The 14627-nt window shown below is 42.1% G+C and overlaps 1 protein-coding gene across 9 annotated transcripts in view; it reads left to right on the top strand.

Annotated features, from left to right (window-relative positions):
• LOC120552354 (partitioning defective 3 homolog) overlaps window positions 1–14627 on the top strand; it is a 382624-nt gene that overhangs the window by 257517 nt on the left and 110480 nt on the right. For 4 of the 9 annotated variants that reach the window (XM_039790350.1, XM_039790351.1, XM_039790348.1 and 1 more), the window contains exons 17-21: window positions 857–1005; window positions 4622–4660; window positions 10345–10572; window positions 11261–11347; window positions 14055–14292. In XM_039790350.1, the coding sequence (XP_039646284.1) occupies window positions 857–1005; window positions 4622–4660; window positions 10345–10572; window positions 11261–11347; window positions 14055–14292 (741 nt within the window). The remainder of the gene's footprint in view (window positions 1–856; window positions 1006–4621; window positions 4661–10344; window positions 10573–11260; window positions 11348–14054; window positions 14293–14627) is intronic. The other 5 variants (XM_039790356.1, XM_039790353.1, XM_039790349.1 and 2 more) reach the window with 4 other exon arrangements.

The raw sequence follows: 14627 nt of genomic DNA, 5'->3' as shown, positions 1-14627 counted from the left end.
TTATAAACTACATGTGTTTGTGTGCACAAATCTTAATTTGTAAACTGTCAGATTAATGTATTGGAGTAAAAATTACAATATTTCTCTTTGAAAGGTAGTGGAGTAGAAGTAGAAAGTGGCATGAAAAGAAAAGAGTACAAGTACCTGAAATCAGCACTGCATCTCCTCACCTCTGTCTCCCCTCAAATGGCAAAATGTTCTCACCTTAATTGTGAATGCGCTCTCCTGCATGCAAATCACATTGTCCCCCTCTCCCAACCTGCGTTCACCACTCCCCTCCAGTTTTCAATTAAGATCCAGACAGAGATAAAGGATCTCAAAGGGAGCACACTACGGTGGGCGGGGCTCTGCCACAGCTCCAGACATATGGGAGGAGGGGGGTTATTGAGTGGCCATGACCCCAGAGCACCCTCACCTCACTGGGCTATCACATCTTAGCCAGGCCTCTTCTACCCAAATGTAGCACTCCCACCCAGCAGCGGTGGAGGTGTCCTTGATTTAAATAGTCATTGAAATGAAGGATTGAAACTGTGTGTGTGTGTGTGTGTGTGTGTGTGTGTGTGTGTGTGTGTGTGTGTGTGTGTGTGTGTGTGAGAGAGTATTGAATATCAATGGCCATTATCTGATAGTGAAGGAGTGTTTTTGACTGAGGTTTGGGGATGTATGAATATTAATAGGTATATTTAATCTCCCAGGTTTATAAAGATGCCCTATAGCAATATAACTGCAACTAGATGTAGATTATTACAAAATATATATTTAATTGAATAATCATTGGATTCAAGGGTATGCTTTTGGAATGACTCTACATTTGCCATGTCTCATGCTATATTATAATACTTCCTTTCTTCCTCAGCTCGCTCAGTCCAGACGCGGACCCTGACGGTTCGTTCCTGAGGGAGGGCTTCGGCCGCCAGAGTATGTCAGAAAAACGCACCAAACAATATGAAAATGCTAATGATCTGGAAATCATCAAGGCGCGGAAGTCCAAGAGCATGGATCTAGGTAAATGCTATGCTTTTCTCTACAAATGCACCCATCACACATGCTTGGATTCAAGAGTGTATGATTAAAGGAAAAGTTCCACATTTTAGGAAATATACTTTTTTTTAATTTCTTAATACAAAAATACTGTTTTTATGAGGGTTATGTACTGTACTGTTTATCGGCCACTCAATTCTCTGCTGGTTGCCTGGCAACTGGTCCTGGCCAAGAAATAAAATGGCAACGTGTCGTTTGTACACATTGGTTTTTGTATGGATTAAACAAAAAAGATAGATGAACTTTAGAGGAACAGGTATGCAGATTTCCTTACCTTTTGGGCAGAACCAGGCTAGCTGTTTCCCCCTCTTTCTAGTCTTTGTACTAAGCTAAGTTAGCCGGCTACTGGCAGTAGCTCAATATTTAGCATATAGCCATGAGAGTGGTATCAATCTTCTCATGTAACTCCCGGCAAGAAAAATAATAAGCGTATTTACCAAAATGTTGAACTTTTCCTTTAAAACACAATTCCAGTATACTAGAATTTAATTTTTCCACACTTTTGGCCATCATATTTAGTGGTTACCATAACTTTGTACTTGTTCTGACCCGGGAACATGGCGACATCACTACAACAAAGTCTGACTGGGCAAAACACACAAGCAGTCAGACCCTCAGGCAGGTTGTAAACGAGGGAACAGCTAAGTCAGATTATTTTAATCACTTTATTTGGAGGGAAAGCCCAAAGTAAATGTGCCTGAAATGTTAGTAATCTCTCAATTCATGGGAAACGTGTTCGCACGCACAAGTATGGCAAGTACTAGGTCAAAGCTGAACCACAAATTTGGCCCTTTGCTGAATGTTTACAAGAGAGAGCTTCGGTCACAATTCTGGCATTCAAGTATGTCTGGCAAAACTGTCTGGATTTGTTTACACTGAACCAGTGTTGTAGTCAAGACCACCTAAACCGAGACAGTCATCACCAAGACCAGTATCAAGACCGAGACAAGACCAAGACTTTGAGGGATTGAGACAAGGCAGGGTGAGACCGAGTCAAGACCAAGACCAGATTTGTGTTAGACACCCAGAGCTTCTTCTCCTGTCTCCCGCATTCACTTTCTTGGGAGTGAGTGTAAAGGGGGCAGGGAGAGGGGGGTTTACGGTAACACATTTCAAATTAGATATGAGTCAAGTTATTGGTTGCATTTGAAAGTTTTAACACATAGGCATAAATCAGAAAATGCGGACAGGCAATTCAGCGAAATCCCTGCGGTTGTGGTCTTGACCAATCTTGAAATAAAATCCTGAGTCCTCTTTATTTGAAACCGAGACAAGAAAGTAGTAAAAATGCAGTTGATTCCGAGACGAGACCTTCAAAAAGTGGTCTTGAGACTGAGACCAATCTCAAGTACTACAACACTGCACTGAAACTTGAATGAATTATTGTTTGACCATTCCCCGTTGAACACCCTAATGTTTTGATGGACTAGATCTCTCTGTAACCGGTGATTCCTCAGGCACTCAAAGTCTCTCACCTTTTCCTGCTGTCTCAGTAAAGGCACAATAATGTGGGAATGGAGACACTTTCGAAAACAGAAATTCACACACACACACACACACACACACACACACACACACACACACACACACACACACACACACACACACACACACATGCACAAATTCATTGTAGACCTGTCCAGCCACCACCACTCCTCTTTTGGCCTCCATTTCCCATGGCCCAGTGTCCAGTGGACAAGAAGGAAGAGCAAAATGGCCTCTTTAGTGATGATGGGAAGGCCGGTAATACACGTGCACGCACATACACGTACATGCACAAGCACATTCTCAAACACACTGACTGTTTCTAAGGAAGAATATGGTGTGTGTGTTCAGAGCCTCTCCCACTGAGGCTGAAGCAGACGCTGCCTTCTCTCGGATCACTGACTAATCATAACAGATAACAGCCAACTGTATTCCACATGGAGCCCAGAGACCTGTAGAAATCTTTGACTTTCCCCCTAGACTAGTGCATGTTCGCCCCACTGCACTCAGCTCTGTGGGGTCCACCTTCACTGGATTAGCCCTAGCCTTTGTCCACCCTCAAAACTTTTCTACAAAGTGAACCAAGACAACACAAACGTTCAGCAGAAAGTACTGCTTAGGAGAAAGATAGTAGTTAGCCATTGGATAGGTTTCACTGAGCAAGTTGAGCATAAACATGTTGTCCATTATGGTCTTAATGTTAAATAGAAATATAATTGGATATAATTGAGCACAGGAAGTGAGTAGAATGGACAGGATCCTGAGATAGCTCCATGATGGTGTTCTCATCAGTGCAAATGCACATTTTATCAAAGAGTTTCATCAAAAAAGCTTCTTAATTGCCCCAAAGTGGCATCAGCATTTATTTGTGAATGTGATTAGTCCTTGAATAAAGCAGTTTGTTTGGACAGAAGAGACTAGTTCATCTGCTCATAAGACAATGCCTCGCTCTTGGCATAACCACTCCTATTGATGTTTTACAAATCTATTATTGCTCTATTATGTCTCAGTTCTTAAGATCAGTGTATTAGATGTAATTCAAAATAACATTCCCCTCCACCACTTGCAGGGCCCTATTGAGTTTGTAAAAAAGAAATCCTGCCGACAGAAATCCTTGCCAATATAAAATCATAATCCATCAGTGAGAATATCACAGCGTTCACATTGTGGAGGGAAATAACTAACTTGTTCCTCCCACATAATAACTCTAGTAGCTGACACGAGTTCCTGGAGGAGAAATGTTTCAGTCAATAAATGGAACGCGAGCTCTGTGTTCAAATTGAAAGCTACATATTGTGATTTGGTACAGATCTGATGTCACATAAGTTCTATTTATCTCAAAGGCACACACTGCTACAGTATGTTGATTATTTTAATGAAATTATTACATCAAAGGCACACAATGAAAAATGGCCCATGGGTAATGTATAATAGAGTTGAAAATGAAATGAGCACATAGTGCCAGCATTTATCCTTACGCCTTTTCATTGGCACACTGTTGGACATTGAAGTTTTTCTTCAGAAGTTAGTTGAAGTAGCAGGTGTAAGCATACCTATCTTCATTCCATTAACACTTTAATAAAGCTGCTCTGTGCTTTCAAAGCTACCTTGACTAAATGGTTAACATGCTCGACAATGCTATCCCCCACAGACTCTCATTTCATTCTGTCACTAGATATTTTCGTCCCTCCTTTTAATCCTGTTCCATTTGTTCACAAATTGCATCATATGGAATTCATGACTTTGAAGCCCATCATTGTTGAAATAGGCTAAACTGGTCAGACACCCCGCGGTTTAATCCCATTTAGATGGGGGAAAAAGATTGAGTGAGGGAAGAAAAGAAAAGAAAGCGACGTGAGGTATCGTGGCTTGCAATGATACATTAGCACATTCCAGCCACCTTGCCTTGTAAGCCTTATGATTGACAGGCCCTTGCACAATGTGTAATATCTGTTCTACTTACATCACATTCTCAAATTATTCAGTATCGACCCTGCACGTTCTGATTCTGTCTCTTTCTGCTTTGCATGTGCTCTATAACATGGTACAGTACAGAAGGCACTAACCACTCACACTTGTTTATGCTCTTTAACAGTAGCAGATGAGATTAACTGCAGTACAAGAACCAATGGAGGTAAGCAACCATGCCTGGACCAGCTCAATACTGTCACCATTATTACACTGGACCACTATGATGGTTCAGGTGGCTCCATGAGTCAATAATAGAGATTAGAAAAGCAGCCCCACACTTTCTCCATAACCAGCTCATCACCACCATTATTGGCTGTGTGATCTTGGCACCTTATATGAATATGGAGGGGAGAGTTGTTTAAGGTAATTGCAGCATGATCAAAAGAAGGTTTTCATATTGCTGAGAGGGAGTTACATCGCTTGAATAGAGACTTGGCAACTAATGTGGGAACCTGTGCCATTGTAATCGTTCTGCGGTGCAAATGATTGAAGAAAGCACTCATTACTCCAGGAGTTGTGTACGGCTAGAGGGAGCCAGGCTATGGAGTGGCATTTGCAATGGAGAGACATTCATTGCCAGTTGGCCTCTTCAGCTGGCTGCAATTGATCCATCATAGTCAGGCTGTTTTGAGCTCTGGTTGGGGCATGTTGATTCACTCCATGAAATTAACAGAATGAGCTGATGACTGGATCACAAGGGGATATTTTTTAATGATTTCTGAGAGCACTAATTGGAAACTTTTGCCTGTTGTGTACAGGGATATTTGACAAACAAATCATACGTGGTATATCATACCACACCATACCATATCATATTAGATATGTGACATTTAAGTATAACATTTGTTTTTGTCAAAAACAAACATTCAGAGACTAATGGAGCCTAGTCACTGATGGTCAGTTGCTGATCCAGTGGATTGCCAGGCTTGGCATGGGAGTGGCCAGCTTCTGCATATTACAGTAATATATTTTCTAGACGGAGAGGGATGAACAGGTTCGAAATATAATTGTATGGGGTACACAGGACAGTATCCAGCATCCTTGATTGAGATATTAACCAGTCCCGGTATTGATGATTCCTTTGTGACACAGAGTACAGAGGACGTCCTCTGTCGTGCTAATGATCCACAACTGGCAGAGAAATAGAAGCCTGGCCGACCCAGGGACGCCTCTCTTACACTGGGATACCTGTACATGGCCTTCTGGTGACCACCTTGGAGGCTATTTTTAACATAATTACCCTTTTCCCGCCCTGCTTAAAGCCCTGGCTCTCTGAATAAATTATGTGTAATGGAGCCCCTGTCTGTACACAGATCTTTACATGCAAGGGCCCGTGGTGAATAATGGCTGGGGAGCATAGTTTTAGCTGCTCTAATTATACTATGGGCTCCTGTTCCTGTAATAACCGCTGCTGATTTATTCATGGAGTTTGCCATACCTCCCCCTTAACATTTAATGGCAATGGATCTTCTCCAATTAACTGTCCTTGCCCTAAATTTGGCTAAAAAACACAGCAGGTTGGCCAATCCTGTCATTGGCCATGACAAAATTCCAGGGGCACTTTACCCCTATTTGGTTTGATTGTCTTTCTTTTTGTGCATTTCATTTTGATGATTTTCATTTCTCCTCCAGACGTGTGGGGAGTGACAAACTCATGTCTGTATGCGATGGGGGAATATGTATTTTCATCCCTCTGAATAAGAGGGAGATGAGGAGCAGAGCACTGAGGCTTCTGTTGTGTGATAGGAATCACATAATAGACTGGCATACAGAGAGCTGTCCGTCAAACTCTCCCAGGAGAGCCAGGACTGCTTCTGATGAAAACAAAGGCAGGTTCGAGGTAGCCAGGGTCTATGGGCAAACTCCCTCTCTTTGCCTCACTCTCCCGTTCTCTTTGTCTCTCTGCTTCTCTCAGTCATTCACCACTGTGACTAGAAACAATGGCGAAGGGGATCGTGGTGCGGAATACGGAGTGGGAGGATAATTCCCTGTTTCCGATTACAGCAGATGTCATTTGTGTTCCCTTGAACTGTTGCATCCTTGCATCCTGTGCGGCTCTAACTTGCAATCCCATTGTGTCTAACATGTACCCTGGCTTCTGCGTGTCTGCTGTTGGCAGGCTTTATACATAAGCTTAAAAAAAACTCAAATTTACATGGCATTTGCACAGAGTTGATTGAGTTTTATCCACAAAGTATGAAAATTATGGAATTTTCCTTCTACGCTGTATCTAGGTTTCCTTTTTATGTTTTTTTTTCTTTAGACTGTCCTCTCTTGTCCTTCGCATGATGTGATTACTCCCTCCGAACAAATGAATTACATGATTTTTACTTGCATTCGCTTGGTCTTGTAAGGCTGTTCATGCTTTCCTGGCATTACAATTTGTCATAGTAATCAGAAATGGCCCACCTCTTCTGAGGAACTAGGCAATAAAATGAATCTTCTCTTTCTGCAACCAGAGAGCTTTTAACCCCCTAGACATTTGTAGCACACAGTAAAGTTTCATTTTACTGTCCAATGCAGCCTGAAGGCGCGCATATGAGCTTGTCCCACTAAATGGGAAGCAGCATTATAGGATCTGTGTTCATTTATTTTGAATGGCTTTTAGGATTGAGTCCAGGTTCTCTTGGGATTGGATACTTTTATTAAGATTGACGAAAAAGAAGGGAAAATGGTGTGTTAAATACATAACAATATGTTTACCAGTCTGGAAACCCAACACCACAGAATAACAGCTGACCTTTTAGCCTATCTGAGTTTTTTGACACCAGATCTATAGCCGCCACGGATGATAGAGAGGCACTCATACTATCAGTAAGGGTGCATTGGTAGCAAACGCAGCAGAAAGGAATGTCCTTGTGACCCTAAAAGTCACCCCAAAAGTAGCATGCAAACTTTAATTTTCCTGAAAATGACAAGATGATTGAAATAAGAAATCCGTCTCTGCTCTTCCCTACATCTGTCCTCTGCAAGTAGCTGTCTAGATGGTGTGTGTTTGGACTATATAACTCAGATAGCTGGCTAATCACTAATGGGCTGCTGCAAGTTTGCTTGGTTAAGGGATCAAGAAAAGAATAGCAAAGGGGTTCAGCCAACACCAGACAAGCTGCCATTGGGAAAATGATAACAGTATCAGCTTATATGCATTTCTGCACAGTGTTGTTATTTTACCCTCTTCTTTCATAATCTCTTCACTTATTCATACCCTAAAAAGAAAAATGGCAGCATGGCGGCCCAATGGTTAGCACTGTGGCCTCACAGCAAGAAGGTTCTGTGTTGGAATCCAGGTCGTTCCGGCCCTTTCTGTGTGGAGTTTGTATGTTCTCCCCATGTTTGCTTGGGTTTCCTCCGGGTGCTCCGGTTTCCCCACCATCAAAAACATGTACTAGGTTCTCCAGTTAGTGCCCTTGATCAAGGCACTGGCTCAGATCTGGAGTTGGTCCCCGGGCACTGTAAATGGCTGCCCACTGCTCCCTTGAGGGATGGGTTAAATGCAGAGAATGAATTTTGCTACATGTATGTGTATTTGACAATAAAGTACCTTTACCTTTATTCACACTTCTTCTCCTCCTGCCTCCATCTCTCCAACCCGTTCTCAGTTCCAACTCGTCAAATACGGCAGCTTGGTCAGTGGCCCACCTAGCCTTCAACTGCTCGACCTTGTGAGATGACGTAGTATAAAGGGCAACAAAGTCTGCTGTGGAGGATAATAATAAAAAGTGACAAAGTCCACGTAGGGAGGAGATCGGGGTGGATGGATGTGTCATACAAACACAGGACTTTCACCCAGGAGAACGCTGTTTGTGTCCCATTTGAAAGCATAAGTCAACGTTGACTTATTTTACATTACGTGCATAACCTACGCTATAAGTTAGGTTACATACATAACATACTTAACTAATGTCACGTATGCAAGTTACGTAACAAACTCACTTATTTTAACCCAAACCATAATCTTATCCTAAACCTAAAGAAGTATTTATGTTGCCTAAACCTAACTATACTCTGCACGATGAAAAATCACGCCAAAGAGCGTTAAAAAAACGTGACGCCAAGGGGTCCTGACCAAACGGCTGAATGTGACAAGTTGGAAGTGAGAATGTGTTGGTCTCTTATTCACTAAAACAAATGTATTTCAGTGGGGTTACTCCAAACAACGGTCACAAATAGTTTTCTTTTAATGATGGGGGTTTATTTTCTTTGCCTGGTATGTGTTTGGCCGTGCAACCCTCCATCTAAAGATCCACTGTGATCACCCAGCAGCAGTGGGTCATGCCTCATTTAGGCCACTTTAAACATGTCGAGGATCTTGTCAATGGTAGCTTACATTGAAGTGTGTGTATGTTACGAATTTGTGCCTTTTGAGGAGTCCCTGCATGGGGCACAACCATTCAAACATACAGCCAGTGTCTGCATGTGTGTGTGTGTTCTATTCAGTGGGGGTAAAGACAAGACCTTATAGCAACATTTGTGATAAAAACCAACAGGAAGAGCTGTAGGAGACGTTTATTTACACCACATGAAGTCACAGAGGAAACGGCCGCACACACTCACACTACATGTGGAGGGTCTATGTGGTCTCCAGGGAGACATAATGATACAATGCTGCTCTGTCCAGACTCCATCGACATGTGCGATGCCCTCAGAGAGTCAGCGAGGCTGCAAAAGTAATTGAATCAACAGTTTATCCATTATTACTGATAGTTTCCTCCACAGACGTTTACATTTAACAAGGCTTCACTTGCACATATTCAGAAATCCAACTGGTTACGTGTGACAGCACTTTGCTGCATGCTGAATGGAGGCAGAATAAAGGGGACAGAAAATCAACCAGGCTGCTTGTTTACCAACTGGCGGGTAAGGTAAGAGCTCCGGGGAACTGACGGACGCTCCCTGACAAAATGAAATACCAATACCTGAGTCGCGCTCCACTTACATGCCCTAAACAAACCCCTGGCAAGCATTGGAAAAATAATTACAGCTGTCCGGGGCCTGGTAACAGTGTTGAAAAGGTTGACTGATCAACATTCACTTTGCTTTCCACACAGCTGGTCTACCAGCTTATCCATCAGCCATGTGAGTCCTTTTGAGGAGGTACTTTGTTTACAAATAGGATATATACTATATGAGGTACTCCAATTAGCTACTTTGCAAACATATCTCAAGCCATAAGAGCCTTCTGCATTCATGATGTGCTATAACCTGCTATCTAACATCTGCAAATTCTACAAAAGATCGCAGCTGTGAGACGTTGTTTGGGCTAGTGCATACAAGAGGATGGTGTTGGAAATGAATGGACTTAGATTTGCTTAGTCTAAATGCCATCACCTTCTCTTTTACTCAGCCTCTCAGAGAAACTAAGAGAGAGCAGTGAGAGGGCCACCTACGGAATGGTTTTAGGTTAAACATTTGGGGAACTTATAATAGTTGAGTTTAACGCTATGATCGCTCTGGTGCTGTTGTGCATTGCTATCTTTGATATTGGCCCATTTATATGTATTATCTCTCAGCCATGTAATTTAACTGTGCAGGCACAAGGACAAAGGTTGAATTATAATTCTCAAAAGGAAAATGTCTCAGTAAAGATATAATACTCTGTTCTCATTTCACACACTTCATTGGCCAGGCAATGGCATCATTTGTTTTTCATGTTAATTGCCAGACTCGCACCTTCTCTCGGCTTGCCAAGTATGCCACATACCATCGTCCCATATGAAACTAGCAACACGTGAATGATTCATTGACACGCAATGAGCTCAGAGATAATGGTTTTAGGTTGTTTTGTGGATGAGTTAGAGTCACATGCTAGTCTGCTGGCCTCACTGACGCTATTTCCTCTTTCCATAGGTTCTGCAGAGGTCGGACCCTCGCTGGGCCTGAAAAAGTCCAGCTCCCTTGAAAGCCTCCAGACGGCTGTCGCCGAGACATCGCTGAACGGTGAGATCAACGTTAACAGGCCGCGCTCGCGGATCGCCAGGGGCCGCGGCTGCAACGAGAGCTTCCGAGCTGCAATTGACAAATCGTATGAGAAACCTGGTGTCACAACAGCAGAAGAAGAGAACAGCATGGAGACATGTGAGTGTTCAGACATAAGTGATTCATGCAGAGTTTTTGTTTTTCATAGTAGTGATCCAGAATAATGTGTGTCATTATATACTGTACAATAGCAGAGGTATTAGTAGATCATTGCAAAAAAAAATTCAGTCAGTGAAATGTAGGCCAACTCAATAATGCTTCCCCAGAGCTTTTTCAGAATGGCAGGATTCACTCCCAAGTTAACTAGGTTAGGGATCCCCTTTTGCTGAAGAAATGTGTGTGTGTCATAAAGCACCTCTGCAATAAGCGTCTAGGTTACACACTCATTAATATTCACATAGTTCATGTTGAGTGGAATTGTCAGAGACTGTGGCAGCATGTTTTCCCAGGAGCGTACATGCTCTTAAAGTGCATTGCCATGTTTTTAAACAGAGTGCACATGAGGAAAGAAATTCTGCTGTTTACACACATAAGTTAGACTTGCATTGCAACCATTTTACACGCACTCTGTAATCTTAATATTCATTTACAATGATTGTAAATGAAATACATGTCTCTGCTTCAGTATGTGCCATTTAGTTTTGGCACATAGCACTGCACACCTTTGCCAGGATTCCTCACATTTGTTCCTGCGTACCTGACTGGGATTGAAACCAGAATAGCCTCACTTTGTTCTAAACTATGAAGACAGCATTAGAATGGAAAGACATGCCACCTTTCGTTTCAGTGAATATATCCATCCCTACTTGGTGTTTGATGACAAAAAGACATGCGTTGGGGATAGAGAGACAGCCGTCTTACGTTTTTGTGACAGGTAATAACACTGCAACACCACAAGAGTAATCACCACATATAAATTTCCATTCACCATTAAAGGATTCCATTAAAAGAGCTGGGGGACATTTGAAAAAGAGGGAATTATTTGCCTGAAACGCTTTGTTCTCATAAGCTCTGTCGGCAAGCCACTAAATACAGTCTTATCTCGGCAAAGAAAAATGGGGAAAGCAACCGATTTCCCCTGCTGTGGTATATTGCATTCCCCCATGATATTCAAATAACTCTGTTTTTCAATTTAGATAAAAGCAGCCAGTCCGTGCTCGTCACTGAGGTTAATAGTCAAAGTTGACAGATAAGCTGCTGCTTCCTCTGCTCCCAGACTTTTATTTACATAAAATAAGAATGCCGCATCACCTAAAGAAAATGTGTCCCCACAAGATATCCTGCTGGGCAAAATGCACTTCCCCTTGTGCTACTTTGTGTTGTAACGTTTGTGGAAATAAAAAAGGAAAAAGAAAAATCTGCTCTGCTGAGCAAAAATCCCTTCTTTTATGTGTTGAATAAGACTGGCAATTTTACTTGTCTGTCATAACCTTCACTGACAGGCCCTCTTAAAAGTCCTTGATTATTAAATCAGGAAAGTTTAATGGTAGAGTTTCACTAAAGTGACAACATGTTTCCTGTGGTTGTCTGTCTCTGCAAATTATCTTTCAGTGTCCTGACACTTTCATCAATGGTGCTGCTGTCAGCCAAGTCTTTTTTTTTTTCCTTCTGTTCCATGAAATTGCCATGGACGGCCTCACCTTTTGATGTCCAGTGTGAAAGTCTTTTGTCTGTTTTTTGATCGGAGATAGCTTCGTTTCCTGTCTTGCTTTATTTGAAAGACTGAAATGGAAGATGACAAAATTGCATTTAAATTACGTATACCTTTTGTTCGAACTCCTCTATAACTCAATATGAGGCCTTTGTATGACTTCATGTAAAGAACCCAGCCACAAACAAATGCACACACATAGGGCTGGGCAGTATATTGATAATATATCGACCGATATATGAGACTAGATATCGTCTTAAAGTTTGGATATCGTTGATATGACACAAGTGTCGTCTTTTCCTGGTTTTAAAGTGATGTCATTTTCAGAATTTACCAGACTTACTAGCTGTTTTATTATTTGCTTTTAACCACTTAGTCATTGTATCCATATTACTGATGATTATTTATCAAAAATCTCATTGTTTAAATGTTTTGTGAAAGCACCAGTAGTCAACCCCTACAATATCAACATCGATGTATTTGGTCAAAAATATCGAGATGTTTGATTTTCTCCATATCGCCCAGCTCTACACACACATGCCCATGCGACCACACTTACAATCACACACGGCCGCTGCCCTCTGGGACGGTCTGGATTACAATGTTTAGTATGTTATCTGCAGCTTGGCATCATTAAGCTTTAGCGACATTAGCACTGCTAATCTCAGTAATTTAAATAGCGAGATACAGCTCACAGCTGCTATTTGCTGCCATTGCTCTTAAGTTAATGATAAGCAGGCAGCAGATTGAGTGATAAAACTGATATCCTGAACCTGCTTGCAAATGTGTGGAGGTGGAGAAAGAGATGGAAGGGGCTGCGTGCGGCAATGAATTGCATAATTGAGCAGGTTTAAGCTGCTGGGTCACTCTTCATTCCTGCCGTACAGTGCCCCATTTTGAGATTCCATTTCAGTCATTTCCTCCGAGATGGCAGCTAAAAGAAATAGCTGATAGAGAAAACAAACCCCACTGTTCCTTGAAATGTGAATCCAGCGGCTGTCTCATCCCGTATACCTAAAATCTATCATGGTTCCTCCCTCGTCTTTCCTCACGATAAGCTCTTTGCTATCGTCCATCAAAGGCAGAACATAGACAACGACAAGCAAGACTGTAATAAGCTGTAATCTGAAGGACATCTACCTCACGCTTCACAGCCAGAGATACAGCACTGACAGGAGCTATGCCGACTGCGAAGTGCACCACATTTGCAATTAAGATCCCTGGGAGCCATTTTCAAGATTATTTAAATGTATAATTACTGACAGATTAATTACATTTTGCACATCAGTTCTGATTAGATGTGATGGAAACTTTGAGTTTAATCAACCCTACATCACCTAAGGAGTTTGGTTTCAATTTGATGTCTGGGTTGAAATTAGTTGAGAAGCAAATTAAGAAACCAGATTCATATGACTATCATTACGGCTTCCACTTTTTTGTCACATCTTTTTTTTTTTTTATATGAAATGCAACAGAAAAGGGAAACGATACTGTTATATTGTGAGCTGTGTGAAATGTACACATTTGAAATAATTGTCAGCTAAGTGAAAACATGTGCAAGTTAATACTATTCTCAAAGGGTGTACAATGTCAATATATTCTGCCGTAATGAGGCACATGGATTCTGTGTTTTGTTCAAAGGTGCCATACCTTGTGGGACACAGTTTGTATTTTAATGGTTCATCTGATAAAAGAAGTGATGCTTTGTTACTGATAAAAAAAAAAAAGAAGTGGTGTTGTGTGCTGATTTCAAAAGCAGCTTCTGTGATACGCAGGGAGTCAAGTGGAAGTTAAAGTTTAGTGTCTGCCTTTATTGACTTCAATTTAATTTTTTATTTCTTTCCCTGTGTTTGTGTGAGTGTGCCGATCCCTTTCCCTCTCAATATCTATATTTACCACCCTCTCCTTCCCCCTTATCTCCTCACTTCAGTGGACGAAGACACGGAGGGAAGTTCCAGATCAGGTCGCGAGTCGATGTCCACCAGCGGCGACCTCATTGTGGGACCTGGGCTGAACGGCAACCTCTCCAAAGATGACAGGCAGAAAGATCGGGACAAGGTTGGGGGGAAGGAAAAGAGGAAACCTGAAAGGGATAAAGAGAAGGAGAAAGACAAGGACAAGAACAAAGCCAAGAAAGGCGTGCTGAAGGGCCTGGGCGAGATCTTCAGGTAGGAATAAGATGGAGCTCAGCTAAAACTCTCCTGTGTCGCCTAAAGCGCCAAACGCTATCTGCTTTATTTAATTCCACTCAACATGTTCACCACTGGATCATTCAGAATGCATTCTATGGATGTTGCCAGTGCTAATCAGGACCCCTCTCCTTGAACCCTGTTAGATGGAGGGAGTGGATGCAGGGGAGGGGAGGGGGAGTTATCGACCTCGAGGGCCTCTGGCACTTTTGAGCCAGATTATTTTTAATAAGGGCAACATGTTTTATTCATAATCCTGTGTGTGAGCCTCTCCTATCCAAACACGCTCCACATTTGTTAACCAGCCGACAATG

This window comes from Perca fluviatilis, chromosome 22 (genome assembly GCF_010015445.1).
Source record: "Perca fluviatilis chromosome 22, GENO_Pfluv_1.0, whole genome shotgun sequence".
NCBI classification, from domain to species: domain Eukaryota; kingdom Metazoa; phylum Chordata; class Actinopteri; order Perciformes; family Percidae; genus Perca; species Perca fluviatilis.
This window is presented reverse-complemented; position numbering and strand designations above follow the sequence as displayed.